Source organism: Ciconia boyciana, chromosome 14, assembly GCF_034638445.1.
Source record: "Ciconia boyciana chromosome 14, ASM3463844v1, whole genome shotgun sequence".
NCBI lineage: Eukaryota > Metazoa > Chordata > Aves > Ciconiiformes > Ciconiidae > Ciconia > Ciconia boyciana.
The window spans coordinates 17675113-17701247 of record NC_132947.1 but is presented as its reverse complement, the minus strand read 5'-3'; the positions used below and the strand labels follow the sequence as shown (position 1 = coordinate 17701247).

The following is a 26135-nucleotide window of genomic DNA, read 5'->3' as shown; positions in this document are numbered from 1 at the left end:
CAAAGTTTGCAAATGTCCATCTCCTCTGTCCCAGAGGCTGGCAGGACAGAGCGCAGCAGCTTGGCCTCTTGCCTGCTCTGTCTATACAACAATTCATAAAAAAACAAGCTGCTGGCCCGTGAGGGCTAAGCCTTCAGGTGGGAACAAACTTGTCTGCCCATATGAGATGCAATTGTGCACAAAAAGCCCTACACTTCCTCCTGCTTTTTGCACGCCTGGTGCACCATCCCCCCACGGCACCTTGCTGCTTGGGGACCAAGCCCCCCCCACGGCCCTGCCACCCCTCCAAAAAATCAGCATGCCCAAGGCAAGTGACTTTGCAGTTGGGTGGGTCTCAGGGTGCTCCGGGCAAGCGGCTGGAGCCATGGCCTATTTACAAGCTACAAGGCATCAAAAGTATTTGTGTACTTGCTCAGGACACAGAGGAAACTCCTGAAATCTCCCTGATAATACAGGAGGATGCACACTGGGAGTGTGGGTTTGTTTTTGGAAGCAAGTGGGGATTTTGTGGAAATTCCTCCGAGTTGCGGGCTCTGGTGGCTGGGTTAGTTCCCTGGTGCTGCTGTGATGCCGGTGGGCTGTGTGTCCCTACACTCGGGCTGTGATGGGGGTTCAGTCTGGGTTTGCAAACTGGGAATTCCAGCGCCTGGGGACTTTTTGTCCCAAGAGACAAGACTGAAACCACCACGGTGATCCTGCTGGTGTGACCAGGTGCTGCCGTGCTGGTGGGAGCGGGTGCGCTCTCCGTGGCTGCTGTGCTGCTGCATTGCCGTTGTTCCAACCGTTCCCAGGAAGCAACTTCTTTAACCCCATGAAGGGGAGTTGGAATTAATTTTTTGTGTGTCCAAGTTATGGCCTTATCTTTCTGCAATCCTGGGTTTATCACGTCTTTCCAGAGTTCCTGATGTTATGTTCGAGGCTTGTGTGGCAGCCTGGGGCTGGCCCTGCTCCAGGAATGTGCTACTTGCTTTTCCTTTTCTTTCTTTACATATGAATGTGATTGTACCAAACTCTTTGGTACTTCAACGTGTTCTGTGCAGACTTTTTCCCTGATTAAACTCCACCTCAGTCATCCTCAGCCCCTCAATTTTAAGGGGAGCAAAGAGGTCACCAACCCAAGTTATCCACTTACGTGTCTTTGCACGCAAAGATAAATGTAAGCTTGTTAAAACGGAAGACTATAGTTAGCAACACATGCTTGGTTGTGGCCAAGTGCCATGAGAAGAATTTGTTATTTTCAATAGCTTGCACTTAACAGAAAATAGCTGACCTCTCCTCCCTCCCAAGGAGCAACAGCCCTGGTAGAGCGGTTGGTGTTTCAGAGCTTTGCTAATCCAGTTGCTGGCAAAACAGATCAAAACCAGTGTGCTCTTGAACATTAAAAATGTTGATCACTCAGCTGTGCCTTGATCACTCAGCTGGGTCCTGGAGGGTTTTGGTTTTTTTCCATGCCAAGCAAATACTCCTTAACTACCTTCTGTCTCTCTCCCAAGCTCATCTGTGTGTGCATTTCTGTGTTGCTTTCGGTGTGGGGGGATCCTGCCACGCCTGCTTTCCTCTTCCAGCCCTTCCTCCCCTGAGAGCAGTGGGCCATGCCCCCCACCTTTGGGTGAAGCCCCTGACCTTCCAGCGGCAGCCTCTGCCCATCTGAAGCTGCCAGTGTGCCACCTGGGTCCAAGTCCCATTTTCAGTCCCCTGTGCCCTTTTTCCTATTGACTGCCTGTCCTTCTTGTGAAGAGTTGTGGTGCTCTCAGAGGTCACTGCTCCTTTTGTGTCCCCTCTGAGCTGTCCTTTGGACCCTCTTTGCTAGTTCCTTGTCCTACCTGTGCTTCTTTGCTGCTGTCTCCGTGGACGTGCTCATTGTGCTCTCCTCCCAGCACTGCTGAGCTCTGCTGCTGCCCTCGTTTTCCCCTTTTATGCCCTGTTTATAGATGACGCGTCTTTGCAGTTGATGATGCCCTTGATAACAGCAGTGACTTGCTGATTTGTTCCTGTGCCTATGGTTTGACATTGCAACTGCATGGAAATAATCAGACTGGCTCTGTGATTCCCACCCTGAGCTATGACATGGGGTGCTGATACACTGTTCATGTTGCACCTTAAATCAAATAGGGGAACTGATCTAGTTTTGACCAAAACATACCAAACAGCAAACCAGATGTTTTCTGGAAACAGGGTTTTCCAAGTGGGATCCAATTGCAGGCACACTCTTGGCAGCACCCTGCCCTGGCAATGGTGGGAGCCCAGCAGGAATCAGTGCCATGGGGGAAGGCGGTGTGCTCTGCTCCCAGCTGCTTGTTGGACCAGTGCGAACGGTCGTGGTGGTGATAGCCTGGTGAGCTGATCTGGCTGAAAACGGACCTGCGCCACAAAAAAAGTGGCTTTCACCCATATCAGCTTCCCCAGCCAACCTGCCTCAACATCTGCCCTCCATGAAGCTGTGTGGAGATCAGCATTGCATGGTAGATGTCATGGCGGGGAGAATTGCACCTTTTCAGAGGCAGTTCAGGTTTATTTTGGGCTGAACTGACATCGTACCTATCAATTTTGCATCCTCAAGGAGTCGAGGAGCAGCCTGCTCTTTAGGGTTGCATGCCAGACTGGAATACACCTGTGGTTTTCCTAGCGGGGAGGTGTGATATGCAATTAAATCCCCTCACAGACTTGCTGGGTGGGAGGGGACACACTGACCTTCCCCAGAAAGCTGGGGCAGAGCTGAGGGCCACGCTGCCCTGCCAGCAAACACCTCCTCTCCTGCAACCTTGCCAGCAAGGCTGAGCACTGGGAGCCTAGGCTGCCGTTTCGGACACTGCAGTGCCACCACTGTCAACCCAGACCCCTCCGAGGAGCCATGTGCCAGCAGCAGAGGGTGTGCAAGAGGGATGCAACGCCATCTCCTGCTGCTGCTCCTCTGGGAATGGTCCTGCTGCCATGCCCTCACCAGGGTGAGCTCCTGAGGCACTGGGGAGGAGCGAGTTTCAAGGGTGGCCCTGGACTCGTCCTTTTCATATGGCTTTTATTAGTAACAAAAATAACTTGGGTTAAATAGGATCTCCTTCCTGCAGCCTCCACTGACACAGGGCGGAGGAGGGTGGAAGGCCAGGACTTGGGGGATGTGAGGAGGAGCTGGGGGGCATGTGTAGGTTTTATCTCTGTTTTCAGCTGCACGCTCGAGCGTGCTGCCAGGGGCGGCATTGCTTTAGTGGCAGCATCTCTCCTGCGCAGGAGGAGACCTTGCTGCGGTTTGCATGACTTCCTTCTGTTTACCTGGGCCAGCCAAAATGGTTTTGGCTACAGCATCATGGAGTTGTCTGCTTTGCTGAGCTCCTCTGCTCTCACCCAGGCCAGCTTTTGGGTTAGGTGGGTCAGTGTTAAAGGCTGACATGCCATGTATGAGGACTGAGCAGCCCAACACCGCTGTTGCCACAAACCCATCATGCTGATCTGCCTGAAAACCACTACAGCACTGCCCACGTTGTGCTCTCGTTCAGCCCTAGGCTGGGCCAGCGTGGGTGCTGGCGAAGGACCCTGGGGCTGGAGGGGCTCCTCTGGGCAGTAGAGGGGTTACAGATCAGCAGCGGGCTATGCCTCTCCTTTGGGTCACCTTACACCCAAAGGGCCACCAAGGGCTTTGTCCCATCAGCCAAGGGAGGAGGGGAAGAGCTTGTGATGGAGTTGGTCTTGTCCACCAGTCACCCCCTGCGTTTGTCTTTTGGGCAAGCAGGTGCGGGCTTCAAGCAGGGATCGGGTGACCCAGAGGTCCCCTCTAGTCCCCCAGCATGTGAGCCCTGCAGGGCAGGCACTCGCATGGGCAGGCTGCCCGCATTGTCGGGAGCCAGGGGTTTGGTCTCCTGAGGTGGCATTAACAACAGGGTGCAGCTCCCAAAAGGAGCAGATCCTGCTTTGCAGATCCTCCCCCCTCTTGAGAGTGAGTTTCCCCGTGCATCTCGCCAGGCGCCAGCACTCCTGCGATTGCGCCAGCCCTTGATGTAGGTTATCAGATCAGCAGCAGATGATGCTTGCCTGCCCCATGCTGCTTGTCCCGGGCTGGGATGTCGGGGCCAGGCTAGGGGGATGACCTCCCCTTCCCTGTGCCACGGAGCTGCTGATTTAGCTCAGCCCCATCTCAAACCCTTCCCCTCATCTTCCCCTGAGCTTGTTAGATCACTAGATGGCCCCAAGCAACGCTTTGATCTGCAGCATGGCTGCCTGACCCAGAGGCAGCAGCTCTGTAGGACTGTCAGACAACCTGTTTGCCTCGAGGCTCTGGCCCAGACTAATGCGGCTCTCATGTCTCTGCAGCTCGGACTGGGTGGAGATCATCGAGCCCCGCTCCCAGGAGCGGATGTACGTGAACCTGACCACCGGCGAGTGTGGCTGGGAGCCCCCTCCCAACCTGAAGGTGCGCCAGTCAGACCAGAAGCAGTGGTGGGAGCTCTTCGACCAGAACAACAACCGATTCTACTACTACAATGCCATCACGCGGCAGACCGTGTGGCACCGACCCCAGGGCTGCGACATCGTGCCCTTGGCACAGCTCCAGGCCATGAAGCGCAGCTCCCAGCCTGATTGCCGGGGCCGGCAGCACCGGGGCAGCACCGGCAGCGACGGCAGAAGCACCCCCATCCAAATGGCCCTCCTGCAGGAGATGGAAAAGGGCAAGGGGGACTGCGCCGTAGAGAAGAGAAAAGACCCTGGCAGGTAGGGAGAGTTATACCCTTCTCTGTTTATATCTAATGAGTGGCTTCAGTTGCCAGGCAGGCACTGGCTGTTTGGCAAACGAGCTGGGAAGCTGCGCTGCCCCAAGAGGGTGCAGTGCTGAGGCAAAGTGCTGCCAGGCCAGTGAGCACCATCATGTGCCCTCCTCTTCACGGGGTACAGCTGTCTGCTTTCACCACTGTAGTACCGCTTGGATGTCCCCGGTCTGGGCCAGGCCTTGTTTGTGTGGGGCACCATAAAAACACAAAACACACATCAAAAGTGAATCATCGCTCCAGAGCCCTTTGTGCTAAACAGGAGAGCGGATGGGCAGGAGTGTCACACAGTGACGAGAGCTCTGTTGGATGCTCATGGCAGGGTCTGCTGGGATGGCTGAGCTGCTGTACAAGGGGTTAAGCTGCTGCAGGGTGCAGGTGAGCTCTGGCTCTTTCCCTGCCCATTTGCTCGGCTGCTTGCATGTGCTTGCAGCTTCAGCCAGGGCGGGAGGTAAGGCTGTAGGGACAGAGCTCCTGGGCACAGTTATTTGCTCACATTAAGCCCAAAATGAAAGAACAATAACGGGATGCTATTTTGTTTGGCTAAGAGATTTTCTTACACTCAGACCAGTCTGACAAAAACTGGGGGGGGGAGGTATGTATTGAAACTTTGCCAGCTTCAGTTGCACAAAAGCATCCACTCCCCGGTCTCTGCAGGGATGGCCCCTCCACCCAGGGCACTGCCTGGGGCTGCCCTGTCTCCCTCCTGCCCTGTCTGGGCATCATCCTGCCCTGGAGAATGTGGTACCCATAGCTGGGGAGGCCGTGCAGTGAGCAGAGTTGAGTCACACTGAGAGGTGACTCACCCAAGGGCTAGAGCAGAGCTCCAGTGAGCCTGGCACTCCTGCCAGGCTCCTTGTCCCCACTTCTGGGCAGTGCAGCAAGCCAGGCTTCTTTGACAGCTTGGTTTTTGGATCGAGGCTGCCTCTCTGTGTGCCTGCTGCTGGTGGGAGAGAAGAAGAAAAGCCATGATGCTGAAAACCATGTAGGATAGCGATTCTGGAAAATATATGCTTTAGAGTGCCCTAAGCTGAGGTTTATCACTTGTCTGCTGCCCCCTGCGAGGTGCTATGGTATTCATTTCATATCTGTGTGACTAAGAGACACTAGTGATGCACATAAAGTGCACCAGAAAGAGCCTAGAGCTTTACTGGTGCCTGTGATGCTTCCAGTGCCTCCTGCCCTAAAAGCAGCCCCTCTGAGCTCCAGACCCATCCAGAGGATGATCCCTGCCCTGCCAGGAGAAACCTGAACAGTAAGAAATGCCTTAAGCTGAACCCCAGTAGCTCCCAGCTTCCTCAGGTCCCCCCTGGTGACCACAGGTGAGCCACAGGTACATGAGATTTGCCATGAGGTGAACGGCTTCCCCTCCTTGTCCCTCTGCAGCCCGGTGCTCTGGGGCAGCCAGCACGGGCACCAACAAACTATGTGTTTCCAGAGGAGCGAGTGCAAGAGCCTTGCACAGGGCATAAAGTATCCTTAGCTCCACGGGGTCCAAAATATTTCTGACTCAAGCTCTCAGGAGGGGAAAGTGGCCTCCTCTGCCTCAGTCCGGGGAACGGCTGTGCGTCAAAGGATAAGTGATGCTGGCTCTGACCCATCCCTCAGCTCTTGGCAGGGAGGACCCCATGCAGGCCCCCTCGTATAGGAGGAAGGGGAGTGATGCAACGTGGGCAGGGGTTTGCTTTACCTTTCCTTGCCAGCCAGGTTGGTGCCAGGCAGCATCTCAGGCATCACAGCCGTTTCTCCTGCAAGGATGGGGAGTGGGAAGGGATCCTCCCTTGCTCCATCCTGAGCCAAAGTTTTTGCAGCAACTGTGGGGCACTTTGAGCCTGCAGCGAACTCCGTTGAAGGGCAAGTGCTGGGAAAGGTGCGAGTGGCAGCTTGCTTGGGAGCTAACACGCTGCCTGGACATGCGAGGCTCTTCCAGATCCTCACACCAGTAAGCTGACAGCATTTGCCTATGGAAGCTGCTTTCTTGGAAGCAGGAGACTGAGCATTGTTTCCTTGCACATCCATCACGTGTTGTCACTGCTATTTGTGAGAAGGGGTTGCATGTCCGGTTATGGTGCAGAGAACAATTTTCCTGCCTGAGTCTGACACCCGAGGAGAAATTTCTTGCCTTTTGCTAGCTTGTAAAATGGTGAGCAAAGAGCTGAGCCCAAAGCAACTGTTCCCAGGTGGGATCTAATGCCCTTGCTGGGATGTCTGGTCTAGTAACAGCAAAAGCAGGCCAAGCTTGTCAGCTCTGTTGTCTGCATTTTTCTCCAAAGACAAACAAAGCGTGTCCTCTTCCTTCCCTTGGCAGGAATACAGCTGTATAAACAGAGGGCAAATACATTGAGTGCAGCTGGTAGCATTTGACATCTTTACAGGTACCTGTGCCCAAGATGGTTTCGCTTTTGTCTCTAACAGCAGCACAAAAGATTTGGTTTTCTTCCCTTGGTGTTTGTCATCCTGTTGATAGATGGAGAGGCCAGAAGAGACCAGCGTGGTCCCCAAGAGGGGCCTCCTGCAAGCACATGCCACAGAGAGCTGGGGGAAGGGATTTCATCCTTTTTTCAGTAATACTTTGTGGTTGAGGGTTTGTTTTTTTTTTTCTTTTAGCAGACTGGTTTTTCCACCCTTCCTCTCTTGTGCCTTCTATCAGCACTGCCAAACCTGCTGTGCCCACTGCCATATCTCAGTCCTGCCAAACCCTCTGCGTGCTGTTCTTGACAGCGGAGCGGAGATGCTCCCCAGACAGGCAGGCGCTGCACCGCTGCTCTTTGCTGCCCGTTCCCTCCGTCTACATGCCGATCCCATCCTCTCCCTTGCTGCCCCACCGCTCACTGCTGCTCTTCCAGCTCTCTAAAGCACACCAGCTCAGGGCAGCCTTCTTTAGACACTGGCCCTTGTCTTCCCTGGTTGGTACGGGGAGGTCAACTCCCCTGAGGAAATGGCAGCTGCTTGCTGAGGGGGAGACGCTGCTGCGATCCCTGGAGCCTCCTGGGGAAGCTCTTCTGGCTGTGCACGTGCTCTTGTTCCCATGTCAGTTTTCAGCTGCGCTTCCTGGGGCTGCCCAGCCCAGCGCCAGCTCTGCTCCTCCCTCACCGGAGCAGGGGCAGTGGGCAGCACTTGCCTTACAGCTCCAGACCCCTCCCAAGCACTTGGGATCCTAGTAGGAAGGAAGATGGACTCCCTCCAGGGGAGATGGGGGACAAATGATCCTTTTGTATGCTGGAAAGCTCTGCAAAGGATGGACATGTTCCCTTGGGGACTGTGAGACCAGCCTGGGACTGAAAACAGCTAGTAGCATTTTGGAAGTGTCTTGTGAGCCACTGCAGCCACGCTGGGGTTTGCTGGAGCTCCTCAGAGCTCAGGGGTGAGAAAGGGCTGGGCACAGTGGAGGGCCAAGGCCTGAAGAGGACAGTCTTTCTGGGAGCGGAGCCTGTGTGCTGGTCTGCAGCATTCAGGCACGCCACCGGTCAGGGCTGCAAGTGGGCTTTGCTGTCCCCAGCCCTGCTGTCCATGCAGACTGGCCCTTTTCCTCTTCTTCCTGTGGTTCTTGCAGGGTTAGGGACTCATTTCAGAGTGGGGTTTCCAAGGTTCCCCTTGTGATAATAATGCATCTCAAAATCCTCCAGGTAGAAATTGACCATCCCTAGGAACAACCCGTCCCCCAGGACAGGAGAGGCGTGGGTCCCTTCTGCATGGGCAGCAGGTTGTGCTGCCCGTCCCCTCCTCGCCCACCTTCCCCATGGCTCAGCATCCTGGGCTGGGAGGGAGAAGGGGCTTGATGTTACCATGCCAGGAAAGGTGTGCTGGAAGGGGAGTTAGAGGGGACACATGACGTGAAGCCTGTGAAGGTGGCTGTGAGGGTACCTCTGACTCTTCCAAGTCTGGTTTGCCTCATTACGGACTTACGTCTCTCGAGGCCCAGTGTAAGTAATGCCAAAATTAAGTTCTTTATAATCAGGCAAGAAACACCATCAGGTTTCCTAATTCAGGCTTGTTTCCTCCTTATGCCACTGGCTTTGGGGCAGGGTGTGCAAACACAGCGTGCTTTGCACATGTCCGCAGAGCTCTCCTCAGGGCTGTGCAGACCTGGGTTTGGGTGGGTTGCCTCCACAGGGTCTCCATCCCTGCCTCCGGTGTGGTCGCTGTAGGCAGCGGCAGCAGTGCCGCTGAAATACGAATATCTCTGTTCATTTCCCTCTGTCAAAGCACCAGGAAAACGACTGCTGGAAAGGGCAGAGCTGAGTTGTGGGGCCTTTTCTCCAGGCTTCTGGGAGGGAAGAGCAAACAATGGGGCTCTGGAGCCTGGGAAGAGCTGCCGGATCCGCTGGGCCTGCTGGAGCTGGGTGCGGGCTGGGAAAGCCAGCGCTGGGCTGCCGTGTTTATATTGGAGCTACTTGAAAGCATTCCTCGAAGGGAAGCGTCTTGGGGGACTCGGCAGGGTCTCTCCTGCTAGTGGCCGAAGAGCACGGCCGAGAGGCTGCGTTGGGACGTTTCTCCACCACTGGCTTTGCTTTCCGTCAGGGCTTTCACTGCTCGGAAGGATGAGGCTGAACCTTTTTCCATGCTGGGAAGTCAGGAAGACCCCGTTCTCCTTTGTTTGGTCTTTTCAGCAGCCTGGGGATGAGGTTGAGGGAAGCTGTATCCAGATGTGGCCCCAGTTCATGGCTGTGGACATGCTCCTTTCAAAAAAGCCTTGTCTTCTCTGCGGTGGTGCCTCTTTCCTCTAATCTCTGGCGGCCGCGGAGGCTGGAGGTGGCATGTTGTGCCTGGGATGGGACTGACAGGCGAAGTGGGATACAGCACGCATTTAGGGGTTTCGATTCTCCATCACGGTCACTTACAAACCTCCTGGTCGGGGGGGGCATGGTGGCCCTGGTCAGGCTGGAGCTTGGCTCCCTCTACCCTCAGTGACACTGGAGTGGCACAGCTCCCCTGTCTCCTCCGGCCCTGTGAGTCCCCCCTGGATATCCTGGTGGAGCCGTGCAAGGACACTGCCATGGCATGAAGAACATGGCCTGAGTCCCATGCCAGCCGTGAATGCAAAGCTCCTGGGTGCAATACCTTCTCCTTGAAGTAGGAGTGCCCATGGGCACACAGAGGGCAGAGGGGCACCCCGGGGAGGTACCAATACCCAGCAGGTGCCAAGGACCCCCTGGCAAATGCTTGGGTATCTGGACCAGTCCTCACATCCCCGGTCACAGCCACGGAGGAGCAGTGGCACAGCGGCCTTGGTCATCTTCCACCTCTGACTGCAGCTTTGCAGCCCACCGTGCTCGGCTGCCCTGCGTGGCTGCCATGCAAAAGGTCCCAGTGCTGTCATCCCCTGAGAGCTGCCTGAGCGCTGCTGGGCTGTGCAGGCTCCGGGCCTTTGCAGCAATTGGTCTGAAATGGTCTGGGATGGGCCGGGTCCCAATGTGAGCTTTGCCCCTCCGCCCGAAGGAGGGAACATGAGTCTGCGGAGGCAGCAGAGCCTGTTTCTCTGGCCCTTTTGCCCGTTGGGGCACAGACTGCGAGTGCCAGAAACCTGCTGCGGGGAGACTTGCTGCTCGCAGCAGAACCCCTTGCCTCATTGCCTTGCTGTGGCTGTCTGTCTAACCTGTCCTGCTGTCCTGCTGGTTGGTCTCGGGGTGTCCATGGAGCAGGCACAGGGAGAGCCCTGTGCTGGTGCGGAGCTCTTGCCACTCCCCACGGCTTCCTGCCCGTGCCGAGGCCCCACCCAGGGCAGAGGTGTGGGACATCTTCCTCCTGCCCCAGTGAAGTGACTTGGGGCAGCGAGGAGCTGTCGTGCTTTGGGGCACCCGTCGCCCTCTGGCTGGCTCCAGGTTGCAGGTAGGCAGCTTCTCCTCTGGGGGAGGCTGCAAGCACAGCACCCCCTTTTCTTTTCCAGATCAAATCCCTCGTTGCTCATCTGCAGGCCAAAATCTGGGCTTTGCTCTTTTTGCTTGGATGCAGTGGCCATCATCGCCAGCTGGGGTCCCACAGGACCCCAAAAATCATAATGTCGTGCTGGGTGGGAGCCTGTCTCCGAAGGCCGGGCTGGTGGCACTGCTCAGATGCCCAGCCCTGCACCCGAGCAGGGACAGATCTGGACGTGCCCAGTGCTGCCACGTGGGTGAGAATTGACAGGCGCTGATAGGACTGATCGGGCAGGAGGCAGTGCCACTGCCTGTGGTGCAGGCAGGGAGAGGCTCCTCGCTGCGGCCCAGAGCTGAGCGAGGAGGTGGCAGAGCTTCGGGCTGAGTTCCTGCTGCGCCAGATCGGCAGCGGTTTGGCGAACGCTGGAGTGGCAGGCGCTGGTGGGCCTGCCGATGCTGGGGGGTACCGGCGCACGCTGAGCCTGCGCAGGGGGACAAGTCTGGTCGTGCTCTGCCTGATGGAGGTGGGTCTGCCCAGCCTTCGCTGAGCAGGTGGTTCAGCTGTGCGCAGAACTGGCTGGAGGTGCAACGTTGTAGGTCAGGGAGAGAAATAACCTCGGGAGGTGGCTCATGGGATGTGGGGTCCAGTGCCTTCCCGCAGAGCACAGGGTTATTTTCCAACCCTGCTACAGCTGGGGGTCTCTCGAGGCAGGGGGACATACCTGCAGCTCAGGAGCTGCAGCACTGCAGGGCTGTGGCTCTTCTCCCCCAGGACCCAACAGCTGGATAGTGCTGGTCCGGATGCGATGCTGCTCTGGCCGTAGTGTTGAGTTAAAATCACTCCCATGCGATCACTCCTGGCTTGCCCGCCAAGTCAGGAGCCCATGAGTGGCTCTGTCCTGCTTGTCCTTGACACGGCTCTCTGCCAGTCTCACTTCCCTGCCACAAAATGAGCTGCTGGTACAGCCAAGTGGAGGGGTAGGTGGAGGGATGTCAGAAATACTTATTTAAAAGCCTACCAAATGTTGCTGTTCTGGTTCTTCCTGTTAGTCCAGGAGCTCTTCGAGGAACAACTGGATCTTCAGCAGCACCTGTGCTTGGGATCAGGGCTTGGCCACGTGTAGGAGGGACACATCGGTGAGAGGAGTGGTCCCTGCGGCCTCCAGGGAGGGATGCCGGGCGGGTTCCAGGGCCGCGTGTCCTCACAAATGCCACCCCCATCCTGCCGTTACCGCTGGCTGTTCCCTGCCCGTGTCCTCGCTTGGTGCCACCGGGAGTCACCCCCCTGCTCCAGGCATTGTGCCTTCAGAACAAGCATGCAGAGGGCAAGCTGCTGATAGCAAAACAGGAGTGGGAGAGCAGGGGCTGTGCTTGATGGCAGCGTGGGTAGGTGGAGGGAGGCCAATCCCAGATCCCTCAGTGTTTCCCAGGCAGCCACTCTCGGGACAGGGCTTGGATCAGTTCTAGGCTGTGATGCCTGTGGGTGGGAGGTGGTGGCTGGGGGACAGTCCTTCCTCACGGCGCTGGCATCTCCATCTTGAAGTAGTGTCAGGAGCTCCCTTAAAATAAAACACTTTGTGCCTTAGCGAGAGATGCTGGGGGAGGTCCCCGGAGCAAGGGGGACCCTGGGATGGGAAGCAGAGGACGGCGGCCCTTTCTCAAACCTTTTCCGGTCACCTGGGTAGTTGCATGAGGCAGAGTCGCGTGTCTGTCTTGGGGAAGGAGCCAGGCCCTGCGAAGGCAGCTGTGTGGCACAGGGTGGCCAGAGGGTGGCAGGGGCCTTTGGACCCTGGCCGGGAGCCAGCCACTGCGCCGTGGCAGGGCAGCACAGGCTTCACCTGTGCCTCTCCCGGCGCCACTGTGCCAAGGTGGGATTCACAGCGACCCAGTGCTGTCGGAAGCATGTTTTGCCAAAAATATGGTAAGCGGTGGATGGGGAAGGGGCATGCCATGCTTTTAGGAGTGGAGTGGGAGTGGATGTGGGATATTGGGTGTGGGGCAGAGGATGTGGGGCAGGTAACCGGGGGGGTGAGCAGGTGAAATAGGGCACCCACAGTGACGTGGGGCTGCTGCTGTGGGGCAGATGTATCCTGTTGGAGTGGGGTGTGGGGAGAGCAGGGTGTGTGCAGATGCACCCTGCCGGTGGGAGAGCCACGGGGGGGAGGATGGACAGAGCAGCCCCAGGGAAGCCATGCTGAAGGAGGGGGCTGGGTCCTGGCAGGTGAAATGTCTCTGGAGAGCAGGAGCAGAGTGGAAGAGGGTTGGGATGTCCACATATCTTGGGGCTTGGCGAGAAGGCACAAGCAGGGGATAACATCACCGAGAGGCAGCTCTGGGCATGCGGTGGAGGTGAGTCTGTCTGCCAGCGTGGGGACCACGCAGGACAGGTCAGCAGCGCGGGATGGGGAACAAGTACTAAGGTTCAAATAGAGCAAAATGGCTGTGAAGGTGTTACGGGAACATCTCCTGTGGCAGACGGGGCATGTGCAGCACGCCCTCAGGTGTTACCCAGTGACAGCTGGTAGCGGATACATGGAGGGAAGGCACAAAATGGGGCCAGGTTCAAGGGGACCTTCCTGGGAACAGTGGTGCCTTTAAAGACCTGGAAGCTCAGGCTGGTTTAACAGCCTTTCCATTCCCTTTTCCTCAGATCTCACAAAAGTAGACCAGCTATAGCCGCATCCTGACAGCAGGTTGTTATTACACTACAGAATGCGCCTTTGGGACTGGGATGTCGCAGTGGGCACGTTGGGTTGTGGTGGATCCTGAGTACCACCACAGGTCAGAGGATACTCCCAGCAGAGGAGGATTTCACAGCTGTGAGAGCTGAGCAGAGCCAGTAGGTTTGGCTAAGGGAACCAGATCTGAGGGCATCTGGACTGGGCTGGGAGGATGCTCTACACAGAGGCTTGGTGGGTTGTGTGGGAGTGTAGCACACATCCTGTGAGGCACGGATATCTGCCCCCATACACCTCCGATACACCTCATAGGTTTTTCTGCAAAATAAACATGCATTTGGAAACTTAGATCAGAAAAATAATGTGGTCTGAAAGGACTGTCATCATAGTTTGACAATCTGAAGGCAGACACTTGGGATTATTTTCCGTCTCGCTGCTTGAGTGGTCCAGAGTAGCTTACTGGTCCTCAGCTGGTCGTTCTGGGTGCTGTGCTAGCTAATGAGCCTTGGGAAGCATAGGTTGTTTCCTGTCTCAGTGCTGCTGATACCAGATGGGTTATAGTATGATGAACTTGTTTCATCTTGTTCTGCTGTTCATAACTCAGAAATTTATCATGAGTGTAACAACAATCTGTTTCGGGAAGGGGGATCTCCAGGAAAAAACAACAAGGAGCTGATACAACTGGTTGGGGAATCTCCAGGCACTTTGAGACTAACAATCTGGTATTTGGGTAGAAGTAGAGGGTACCTCAGTTAATATAATTCTTAAATAATTCCCTGTATTTGTATCTTTCTTCCTTTAGGGAGACTCCTACCCACTGGCAGCCTCTGCCAGGCACAAAAGCAGCCATGTTGGTCAAAGTGAACAGTTTGAGGCAGATACAGAGCTCTTCAAACAGTTCGCTTCAGCTGCAGAGTGCTCCAGAAGCCAACAGCCAAAAATCTCTTCCAAAACCAGCCATATATGCTCAGCCTCAATCCACGTCCCAGAGCCCTGGAGCCACAAAGCAAATGCCTCCAGGAGAAACAAAGCAGTCCATGCAGATCAAAAAGACAGAGAATGGTGGGTTTTGCCTAGTGCTGATGAATGGTCCAACTTCTCAAACACCTCCAAGGAGCCAGACAGGAACCCCCCAGCCTGCATCCCCCAAGTATGCCTCCCCTGCGCCTATATATGATGAACCATCTTTAGAGTCTCCAATTTATGATGAGCCACCAGTAGATATGGACACTGAAAGCGTCAGTATGAGTGGGATGTCTCCACCAAGGTCGCCAAGCAATAGCTTAAAAAAGCACCTGGAACCAACCAAATTATTACAGCATCCAGGTATGCAACAGCAGCAAGCTGCAAAGAAGCATGCAAGAAATCCTTCCACTGAATACAGCCCGGCTGGCAGAGAGTATATAAAGCACATGGTCAACGTTGACCAGTCTTCCAAACTCTCCCACTCTTCTGCTGCAACAGCTGATGCCTCTACTAAACTGCCTGGTCAGCTTACTTCAAAGGACAGCTTCAAGCAGTCTTGGAGGATCTTGGAAGCCAACATCCTCAAGAACATGGAAGCCCACCACAGTCGACAGAACAGCCTGCAAACTCAGGAGTACCCAACTGGTATAAGCCATCAGGATTCTGGTTATTCGACTGGCCCTTCTCCAAGCTTGAGAAAAAGGAAAGGAAGGAGACAAGGGACAGGTCAAGGAAGACCTGGCTCTGTGGGCAGCAGCAGCGAGCTCACAGCTTTGAATGATAAGCTGATTGCTGAGATGCGTGCTGTGGTGGGCAGGTCAGCAGCTTGCAGGGGAAGCAAAGCCAGCCTCGATGCTGAAAGTCTGGAGAGTGGCATCCCAGCAGAGAGCAGCAAAGTCAGATTTCAGTCCGACCACTTGAAAAAATGCATCAGCCGGAGCTCAAGGGACGACGTCTCGGCTAGTAATAGATCTCTGTATAGACAGAGCCTGGAGAGCAGGGGCAGCTTTCCCAATGATGTGGCTGCTCCACAGGACGCAGTGAGGCAGAAGAGGACTTTTGAGAAAATAGATTCTTTAGAAAAGAATGTGACCAGCCAGACAAGTTTGGCTTCATCAGATGCTACACGCCGCTCCTCCCAGGTACCTCCCCATCTACACAGGGTTAAATCGCATGCCTTTGCTGGACTGTCGTGGTGCAGAGCCAAGTACCTGGTCTGCTCCTGGGTGGGTTTAGTGGATGTGCTGCAGGCAGAACGTGTCTGTGCCTGCAGAATAGCAAACAGGTCACAAAGCTGCACAGCTTTGCAGCTGGAGACCCCATTTCAGGCCAGTGGCGTGAGAGGAGGGAGAATTGTGGAGGGGCTCATGTCCAGCAAGCCCTCAGTGCTGCAGGTAGCTCTGCTGTGTCTTTTGGGTAAAGCTACTGCCTGAGCATTTTACTGGTGCTCATGTCTTCTTTGGTTGCCCTTGCCCTCACATGTCCTTTCTGCACTGGGATGGCCAGAATCGGTGGGGTACGGGATGCAGGCATCAGGATTTTTGTGGTCATATGGCAGTGTTTTCTCATTTTTTCTCTCTCTTCTTTTTCTAATACTTCCTCATATTCTGTTCTCCCTTCTGATTGTTCCTGAGCATTGAATGGAAATATTCAGAGAACGGGTGACAGTGACTCTGGCATCTTCTTGTTGGAAATAGCTATTTTACAGCCTGTTAGTGTGCCTGCACAACCGGAGTAGTTTTTCTCTAAAACACAGCACTTCTGCAGAACTTAGTTTGCCATCTTGTCTTCTGTTTGGGTTTGAAGGAACCTCCTGCTTCATGGTTTTAGTTCAGATTTAGGTGCTACGTAGGTAATATTATATCCTGTGAAGGTTTTGTCCTTTTTCTCTTTGCTCACTCTTCCAGTTATTTTACTCCTGCTGAACAGCCTGAGTCTCTGCATTTCTTCTTTGAGGCACAGCTGATAACAATCCTCCATTGTGAAAAGTTACTATTTATTTTAAGCCTTTGTTCTGTCTTTTCTCCTGTTAACTAGTCCACGACCTTTCATGAAGAAACTTGGCAAAGCTCCTTGACCATTTCAGATTGCTCCAGTAGACCTGTGAGGTGTAACTTTTCTCTAAAAGCCATGTTGATGCCTCCCAGCTGTATCAGATTTATTGAGCACGTTCTCCTCCTTATTGTAATTTCTGATCAATAATGCCTTGCTTTCACCTGAAACCCTTCTTAAAACTGATGTCATGTTCCCGCGTTTTCCATTTTTCAGATACAGGGCCAGTTTGAGTTTACACGACTCACATGTTACAGTTAATAGTTCAGCAGTCTCATTTCACAGCCTCTTTAGACTTGTTGGAAGACCGCTGTCTGATCTTCAGGATGTGTTACACCTCATTGCACTGACAGGGAGAGCTGAGACTTGATGTCTTGACTATGCACAAGAGGTGGTGGGTGGGGGATAGGCTGTGAATAGCCTTGAAAATGAAGAAAAGTAATTCATGTGCGGTAGGATGGAGAAGGACAATACAGTGGAAGAGGTAAGGAGATGGATGTTGTGGTAAAGGCAGTGAGTCAATAAATAAATATTCTCTTTACAGAAATACTCTGAGATGTAAGAGTCCAAGTAAGGAGGGGAGGAGGTTGTAGAGAATACGGAAGCAAAATTGCTGCCTTGCCTGAAAATGGCAGTGTATGGCTTGAGTCACCAGCGATGTCCTGTGCTGGGCCTGTGTGATGGAGGGGAGAACTGGGAGATGAGGAAATTCATTATGTGAGGAGGGTGGGCAGAAGTTCTAGGACAGGCTGAGCAGAGGTGGATATGTACTGTTGTCAGCACAAAGATAATAGCCGGGTAGTTGTGTGAACGAGATTTGAGAGATAAACTCTAGAAAGAGAAGAGGAGAGAACGAAGAGCCTGTTGAACCTCTAGAGAGTTTGAGGACGTGGATCCTCAGAAGTAACATGCTGAAGGAGCAATTAGGGTGGTAGGAGGAAAATCAACCCCGGGCATGGGAGGTGGATTGAAGGAGACCAAGGATGGAGATGGCAGAGAAGAACTGCAGGCAGGGATTTTTAGGCAGCATGTTGAGTGAATTCAGAGAGTGAGGAGGTAGAGGGGTAACTCAAGGGATAAAAAAACAAAACTAAGTAGAAAAGTAGGAGAAATGATTGTGCCCCAGGCTGGCAATAAGAGGTGGAGTGTGATGTGTGCTAATCCTGTCATCGACATGTAGGTACATGTTTGGTGTAAGATAGGGAAGGGTTGGACCGCACAAGCCTCTGTCGTGAGTTCAGTAGTTCCTCCTTACTAAGAAGAAAACACTGACTTGCTCTAAATGTTTAAGAACTAACGTGTATTTTGGGGTTGACTGTAGGCCAGGACCGGAATAGAGTGTGGCACGCAAGTTAAAGGTGATCTGCACAGAAGGAAGATGCATGTTTTATTTCACTTTTTCCACTGCAAAATCAAAATTTACAGGATTTATGTTTGTCTTCCTTTAAAAAACAAAAACCTCAAGATTATCTTGTTTGGCTTTTTCCTACTTTGCTGGAGATCTCCTTGGAGAACGCAGAGTGAAACATACAGCTGTTTAGTTGCTGTATGTGGGAATTTCAATTCTGACAAAAAAGTCTGTTTCTTAAACAACTTGTTGGGTGTTTGAGTTCAATGTGTCCCAGGCTGCCACTTCCATCCAAAACAGAGAATTCTGGGTGGGCAAAATAAGTGTCTTATTCTCACAAGTAGTTACTACACATATGTTCTTGGGATCAGTACTACCAAAGCTCTAATTATGTAGTTATCCATAGCGATCGCTGGGGGAGAAAGATGGACAAGGGCTGCATGTAGAAACTGCATACAAAGTCTGGGAGGAAGGAAGGTCTTTGTCTCTGCTGCTTATCTCTGTAAACTTGTGATCAGTGGGCTTGTCCCTGGAGCAAATGAGTTTGATCACTGCAGACTGCGGGTGGGGAGCAGCTGCCCCTAGTTCTCTGTGAAGAAAAAACAACACAGTACTTGTGAATAATTCTGATTTAATTTGGGGAATGTTATGCCTGTCTTGGATAGGAAAACATGGTAGGGAGCCCATCACAGAGATGTCCCCGAGTCCTGTGCAGCGGTACTCACAGAAGCGCTGGGTCTGTAGCCACAGCCTGTATCTTCCCCACGGACACTGAGTACCAGGACCTGTTCAGCAGGAGGTCGTTTTGTGTCTGTAGGGTACAGTGAGAGCCAGTTCTGCTGGTGGTGGAAGTTGACTGACTCAGGTATCCCATCTCCTTCACTTCTCCAATTCAAACATGATTTATTCTGCCTGGGTGACAGCCTTGCCATCAAAATAGCTGTGCCCATGCTCCACTGTGCCTCTCTTAGCTTCTCCTGTCCTGTTTGTGTGTCTGGCCAGTATTTCCATTAGGAAGGTCATGGTGGAATTAAGATACATGTTTTGAATGCCTCAGTGCAGAGGCTGTCCAGGCACAGGGTGCCCAAAGCTCAGCAGCTCCTGATGGTCGCTAGCCACATTGATTTGGTTTTGTCTTGGTTTTTTTGGTTTTTATTGGTTTGGTTTGGGTTGGGTTTTTTTGCTAGAACTTGGAAAAACAGTAAAGGCAGGAACCAGCCATGGGATTGTAGGGGCCACAAAGGATAAAGGTGAGAAGGAAATAGTGCTAATAGTGCTGTGGCTATCTAGTCTCTGCCACCTCCTGGTGTTCCCCACCCACCTCCTGGGCTCCTGTGGCTCCGCAGGAACTGAGGGGTGAAGAGTGGGGAGAAACTTGGCTCCTTGGTGTGTGCTTGGTGCCACAGAGCTGTACTGCTGCTCTCGGAGTCAGCCCAGCTTCTGCTTGGGCTGTTCCCCGGAGCTCTGGGACAACTTGGACAATCAGCCCTGTTACTCCATGTCCCAACGCTTCCCTTGGGGACAGCATCAGTGTGCAGCGGGGACAGCATCAGTGTGCGGCTGTGCCAGCCAGGCACTTGCAGAACTACAGATGTCAGCCACTGATTCTGCACAAAATCATATTTTGTAGAGATTCACCACTTTGCAGTTGCTGGTAGCTTCATAACTCACTGTTGATAATTTTCCTAGCAGGCTAAGGGAGTAATCTAAGCTGCTTTTAACACATCTGTTCTCCGTTGCAGCCCAGGACAATAGAGTTGGACCCCAAGCAGGAGAGTAGTGGCCAGCCTGGCAGCTGCGTAGGATATCATTTCCCTTACAATACTCTACGGAAACCCATCTCTCAGAGCAGCATGGCAGACTGGGCTTCTAAAAACCTGAACATGCACACGCAGGGCATCTTCCGCCGAAGGATCTCCATCTCCAACATGCTGTCCTGGAATGGCGGCTCTATCAAAAAGCCAATGCTCATCACTAGCAACCGCACCATCAAAAAAGAGGCGTGTGAGATGTTCAAACTGGTGCAGAGCTACATGGGAGATCGTCAGACTCGCATGGACAGGAATCACGTGGCGTTGGTCATGGTGACCAAGTGCTGGAGCATGCAAGGTTTACGGGATGAGCTCTACATACAACTGATCCGGCAGACAACAGATAATACGTGCTACCGAAGTCTGGCATGGGGCTGGGAACTGATGGCCATCAGTCTGGCCTTTTTCTCCCCATCACCCAAATTTCAGTCTTATCTGGAAGGTTACATTTATCGGCACCTTGACAGTGATGAAAATAGTAAGTGCTTCATGCACAACCCACTCTGCCCCCAGCAGGATTCTGGTGGGTTGTGCCATGTACTCAAGGTTGTCTGGTTTTCAAAGAAACCAGGTAGTCACCAGCCAGTGCTGTGGTTTCCCTCAGTGAGAGCACCATATGCTGGGCGAGTTCATCCTTCCTTGGTGGGATGAAGCTGGTACCAGCTCGTCTCCCTGCAATTCTCACTTGTGTCTGGCAAAGAAATGCCAGCCCTAGACTGTGCTCATCTCACCGATCAGCATGCCAAGATCAGCACTGAAAAGAGCTGATTTGGACCTGCTAAGGGCAGAGTTTCTTTGGGTTCTCTGAAGACATGATTTACTTCAAAGTTCCTTAAAGCAGGCAAAAAAAAAAAAGATGAATGTTAATACAGAATTTTTTAAGGGAACCATTGCAAACATTACGAATAGGCCTTAGCTTGGCAAATAGTCGGGGATCCTGAAGGATGCTGGATTTTGTTGTAAATATATGCAATTTATCTGTCTTTCAGAAGCCTTGGGAACCAGCCCAGCATATATTCAGTTATTACTCCAATTTTAAATTGCTATAGCATCCTGTGCAAAAAAAAAAAAAAAAAAAGCCACATGCCAGCCTGGAGAGTATTTATTGGCGGATTTGTCACTATTTCAGCAGTGCTCGCTGTGTCTCATCCAGTCTCAGGCGAGAAACCAGAGCACCTATTTCCATCTGGGGCTTCAAACACAGGTTAAAGCCCCCACAGATCTCCAGGGCAGGTGCAGAAGTTCTGCCTCAGCACCTCTCTGCCCCCACCAGTGAGTGCGGCGGTGGAGGTGGGTCCTAGGGGCAGCAGGGGTGCAGTGACAACTTTTGCCTTCTGGTTTCATGCTTGTAGCCTTAATGTGGGATTCCTTCACTGAACTGCTGGCTGTGCAGTACTGGTTTGGGTTTTCATGAGGATCCCAGACCCTTGTCAATTCTCCCCAAAACCATTCCCTCCAGGTATGCTTGGCCCAGGAGTGAAAAATCACCCTGCCAGCACTAGGGTCCAGGCAACAAGAAGGAGTAAGCTGAGCTATTTGAGTGGGTTGTTCCTTCTGCTGGTATTTAGGCAGTAAGTTTATTTAGGTATAAGCTTGCTGCCTGGAGCCCCTTCTCAACTATTTGGCCATTTGGAGAAGTTGAGTCATGTTCTGGGCCCCTCACTCAGATGCATTTGGAGCTGGCTGTGGTACAGGACCTTTCCCTGAGCAGACCTCTTCATGCTGGAATTAGACTGGCTACTATGTCTAAGGGCAGTTCTGGGCTTTGGTATTTTATCATTCCATGTTATTAATCCAGAGCCTCTTTGGAATTTTCAGTTGCCCAGCGCATCAAGGAGCTTGTGGATCTGAAAAACAAGAAGAACTCAAAATCCAGAAAAAAGAGGAAACAAAACACCGAGGATGAAGGTAAAGGGAGGCACGGCATGCAGGGAGGGAGGACTGCACTGACCTCAGACAGGCGGGGATGGTGAGCTGCACTGGAAATCAGACCATTTCTTTAAGCGCATAGACTTAGATTCAGGAAACTTTACTGCAGGTGGCTGGTGTGAGAGGTTTGACCAGAGCGTGGATCAGCAGTGTGGGTGGCAGCTGGGCAGCACGCGGGACGGGCAGCAGGGCGGGACCCCTTTCATTCACAGTTGTGTGAGAAAAGGGATTTTAATTTGGATGCAGACCTGGGACTGTAATTCAACTGGTCTGTGTATGCCACAGAGTTTCCTATAGCACATTCCAGTGCTAAAAGCCATATGAACCAGCGTGTTGAAAACAACCTGTCTCAATTGTAGTAATGAGTTTTGTAAACCACCACCCAACCTGAGGACCTTCAGGAGGGACACTGGTATCTGGCAAAGAGCACTGCCTTTTTCTCTCCCGTATTGGCTTCCCCTTGTCCACGCTTCCTGGACTCTACAGTCCAGGGCTTGCAATAGCATCTCTGCCAAGTGAACAAGAGCTCACGTATTCCTCCAGCCTCAGGTTTTAACTGCTGGCTGCAGGATAATACTTTATCTGGCTAAAGTCTTGCTAGACAAAGTCCATTAAATTTTTTTTTATATTGCTTTCAGGAAACCTGAGCCAACCCTGTAAATTCCTATCAGGCAGCACTTTATATCATGTGACCTCAGTGTTTTTAATCAGGGAGAGCTGGAGTCCAGCTTCCTGCATTGCTGAGCCCTACCTGATGCCAGCAGGCAGGCGTGTGAAACACAGACACCGCAGCTGTGCTCTCCTGTGGTGGCTTCCCTGTGTCATTGCTCCCCCAAGGCAGCTGCAAGCCTGGGAAGTGGCTGAGGAGGCCCCTTGGTTGCAGCCCCTGCAGTAAGAGCATCTATCGCTTCTCTGTCTCCGGTGGGATTCGGATCAGAGACCTGAAATTACACAGAGGGATTGTATTTCTGGTAGGGATATGTCTTTTTCCTTTCCTGTTCAGGCCCAGGAGAGTTCAGCCCATTATGAGCCTTCAAAAAGTCATTTTGCTTGTGCTCAGAGGGACTTTGATATCTTTATGGGACAACTCCCCGGAGATTGCTCTGCGCATGGTGTGCTCTGTCTGTGGGCTGAGCAGGCTCTTCTGTGCAATTACTTGTCTGTGTTGCATGTGCTGGAGTTGTGCTTAGGAAGATAGAGGTAGTTTTTACCTAAAAATAAAAAATAAATTTAAAATAATTTATATTTTTATAGCCTGTATATATATTGTTATTATATTATGTGTTATATTAGTATATTACAGCCTGTATATGATATATACATATGATATATATGTATATATACATATGATATATATACATATGTATATGATATATACATATGATATATACATATATATACATATATACATATGTATATATACGTATATACATATATACATATGATATATACAGCCCGTATATTATATATATAGAAAACATTTCATATATATGGGCTGTATATAATATAAATTATTTTATAATATAAAATAATTTGTTATATATAGTCCATATATATGTATGAAATAACATTATTTTTTTATATATATATATATATATGAAATGTTATGAAAAAGGTATGCCAGGATAGCTTTATAAAGTTTCCAGAATGAAGCACCTGAAAGTCAGAAGTGCCTGTGTGGCCTCAGCTGGGGCTCTGATGGCAGGTCACATGCTGTTCCCTTCGCTGGACCCTGTCTGCTTTCTGGCACACAGACCTGCTCTGGCAGTGCACTGGGGCTTTACAGTAAATGAGCTGGTCTGCAGGCTTCTGCCGGCTTCTGCAAAGATGGCAAAGGAGGCAGGAGAGCTGGCAGGTCGCTTGAACCAGCTTTTTCGCGAGTGACCGATAATGCTGAGGATTTTTTTCTGGGGTCTGACCTCAGGACTGCACCTGAATTAAGGGGGGATCCTGCAGGAACACGTCAGGTGCTACCTGCTGCTGGCTGGAAAGGTCGGGCTTTTCCTCGGGACGCCTACACCCGCTCCACCGGCCCCGCTTGCCGGACGTGTGAGGGGTGGGTAGGACACAGCTCCCTGAAGTTGCAAGGCTGTTGTGAGAAGAAGTTCATTAGTAGCTCTGAAATACTTAGATGCTTATGGATGCTGTAGCAGCAATTTAGCAGAGAAATCCATAAGGAAATTAAATGTACTGTCTTCAAACAGAACTGGAGAGTAGATATGTATGTACGTCTTTCAGTGAAAAATGGAGTTAAAGCAGTGATTTCACACACACACATACACACCCCCCACCACCACCACTTCCTTCAGTGCACAGGGTTGTAAGTGAACACTTGGATGAGTAAACATTTATCATCTGACATGCACCCAAAGAAATAATTTTGAGGTTTCCCATGCTTACCTCTGCAACCTTTGTCTTCTAGCATAATTCTCTGTGAGTAAATGAAATATGAAGTTGGTGCAAGATCTTTTCATGGATCAATAACCCATTGAAAGGCAGAAGAATAACATAAATGAGTGTTTTCAGGATGAGGATTGTCTGATGATCCTGCAGGAATGTAAGCTGGGCTTTGGGTCTATACAAGGAGGCAAATAATGAGCTGGCAGCTTGGTGTTGGTACAAAATTATTCAGGATTGTAAAAACTAAAGGTGCAGAGGGATCTTGCAAGGGTGAGTAACTGAGCGACCAAGCGACAGAGAAAATAGTGTCACCAAAGCGAAGTATTGTACGTGGGGGAGATGTCCCTAACTGCATGTGCAGCAGCAGGCTCCTATGTAGCTATTTCAAGGAGGGAAAGACATTTTGCAGCCTGTATATGAATTTCCAGAAATGTATACACGGTGCTGGGAAGCGGTCAGAAACCAAACAGAGGATCGGGAGCTTGTAGAAGAGGGACAGAGAGCAAACCAGCACTTGGCCATAGTCATGCTGTGCCCGCTCTGCATGTCCTGCCCGTGGCCCCTCCAGGGCTGATGAGTATGGCAGGGGAAGCCCCACAGGAGCTGGACCTGGGGGAGAGAAAAGGGGAGAAGGTCAGTGGACTGAAAGAAACTGCAGATCGCCTGGGGAAAGCGAGAGGAAGAAAATTTCTTGTCATTTTGCGTAGCAGAAGAATTGGAAACTGCCTGGTTTTGTTGTTGGGCAGCAGGCTTAAGAGCACTCTGTCCTGAAGCACAAAATTAAATCATTAAGAGTCGGCAAAGCAGGGTGTTGCACGGGTTAGGAGCATAAACAGGTTTAGGAAGAAATGGGACAAATTCAAAGAAGGGAGATCTGTCAGTTGATGGTTAATGGTCCAAGTGAAACAGTGCCTCGGGGTATCTCCCACCTGCTGTTAAGTGGGAGATTTTCAAAGGCGAATACTGATTTTTCAGACATCCTGTATCTGTTTCTTATCCTCCTGGTGGCAGATGCAAGCTGCTGACTCATATGGCCCTTTGGGCTGACGCAGCGTGGCATTTCCCATGTAGGGAATGGTGATGGAGCAGCATTGCTGGGATGCAGAAGGATGCACTGGTGGTGTGAGGAAGAAGGGCTAAAACACTGCTGTAAAATGGGTGTGCCTGGGCAGATCAAAGCCAGGAGAGCAGCACTGGTGCAAAGCCCAGCTGAGCCATTCAGGAGGCACCTACCCCTGTGCTAAAGAGCACAGCGAGACAGGGCCCCAGTCCGAGAGCCTGCTCTGACTGTGCTAGGCTGAGGTCCGTGAGACGCTGCAGTGGATCGGAGAAATACCAAGACAACAGCTTCTGCTGTGCTCAAATATGTGTCCCATGGCCAGGTTCTGAATCCACATTGTTTGCTGCATTTTTTAAGCCATTTTTTGGCAAGAGAGCATTCAAGTTTGTTCCAGAAGGTATGTTTCTGTGTGTGCCCTGCCTGGATTTTAACTTATTATAAAAGGAGAGGTTCTTTAAGAAGCTCCTCGCATGTATTTCTAGGCCAGCACATGGAAAAATATTTTCCTTTGCAAACTATTTTTCACTGTGTGGGTTGTTAGTAGTCTTCTGTTCCCGAGCTCCTGGGGCTACTGTGGTATCACAGGAAATAACAGATCAACTTGGATTTCACAGATTCATGATGTGCTCAGGGAAGTGGAATTGCCTTCAGTGTTAGCCTTTTCCAGCCCAGGCAGGCAAAGCTGCCCGTCCCTGCGCCGAGGGGTGTGAGCTGGGGAGCAGAGGGAGTACCTGGCCTGCTTGTTAGGAGAACTGACCGTGCGTGATGAGCGAAATGCCAGGAGCCAGTCTCTAGCTGAGCATTTTAAAAGCAGCCAGACGGTTTAGTCAGGTCGCTGGTTTGGAAGAGCAGAGGCTAAAGCTGAATTCTGCTCCTCTCCCTCGTGTTTCCCTCTCCAGTTCACCACTTGCCTCTCCGCATCTCCTTCGCCCATCTTGCTCTGCACGTGCCCCGGGAGCCGGGAGCACTCACGTTGGGGCAGAGGATTTCTGCTACGTAGCAGGGAGGCTGCACGCTGCGCGTTTAAGGTGTGAGCCCCTGCGGGAGCCATTCATTCTGTGCCCGCTGTGGCAGAGTGCCAGTCACCCCGTTCCTCAGGGCTCCCAGATTTTTTGGCGATTTGGGTCTGTGGGCAGTAACGGATTCAGCTTCTTGCGCACGGGGCAAGTTTAGTTTTCACTTTATTTGCTTGAAATTCAGTCGGCTCCACGCGTGGCCCTGACGCTCCCCTCTGGGTGAGAGGCTGCAGCTTGGTCATCGTTGGGAGCAGGACGTCTCACTG

The 26135-nt window shown here is 52.0% G+C and overlaps 1 protein-coding gene across 3 annotated transcripts in view; it reads left to right on the top strand.

Annotated features, from left to right (window-relative positions):
• Nucleotides 1–26135, top strand: part of LOC140659474 (rho GTPase-activating protein 39-like) — a 57981-nt gene that overhangs the window by 23304 nt on the left and 8542 nt on the right. For all 3 annotated transcript variants that reach the window (XM_072879170.1, XM_072879171.1, XM_072879169.1), the window contains exons 2-5: nucleotides 4303–4701; nucleotides 14090–15395; nucleotides 19396–19942; nucleotides 21283–21372. In XM_072879170.1, coding sequence (XP_072735271.1) covers nucleotides 4303–4701; nucleotides 14090–15395; nucleotides 19396–19942; nucleotides 21283–21372 — 2342 coding nt within the window. The remainder of the gene's footprint in view (nucleotides 1–4302; nucleotides 4702–14089; nucleotides 15396–19395; nucleotides 19943–21282; nucleotides 21373–26135) is intronic.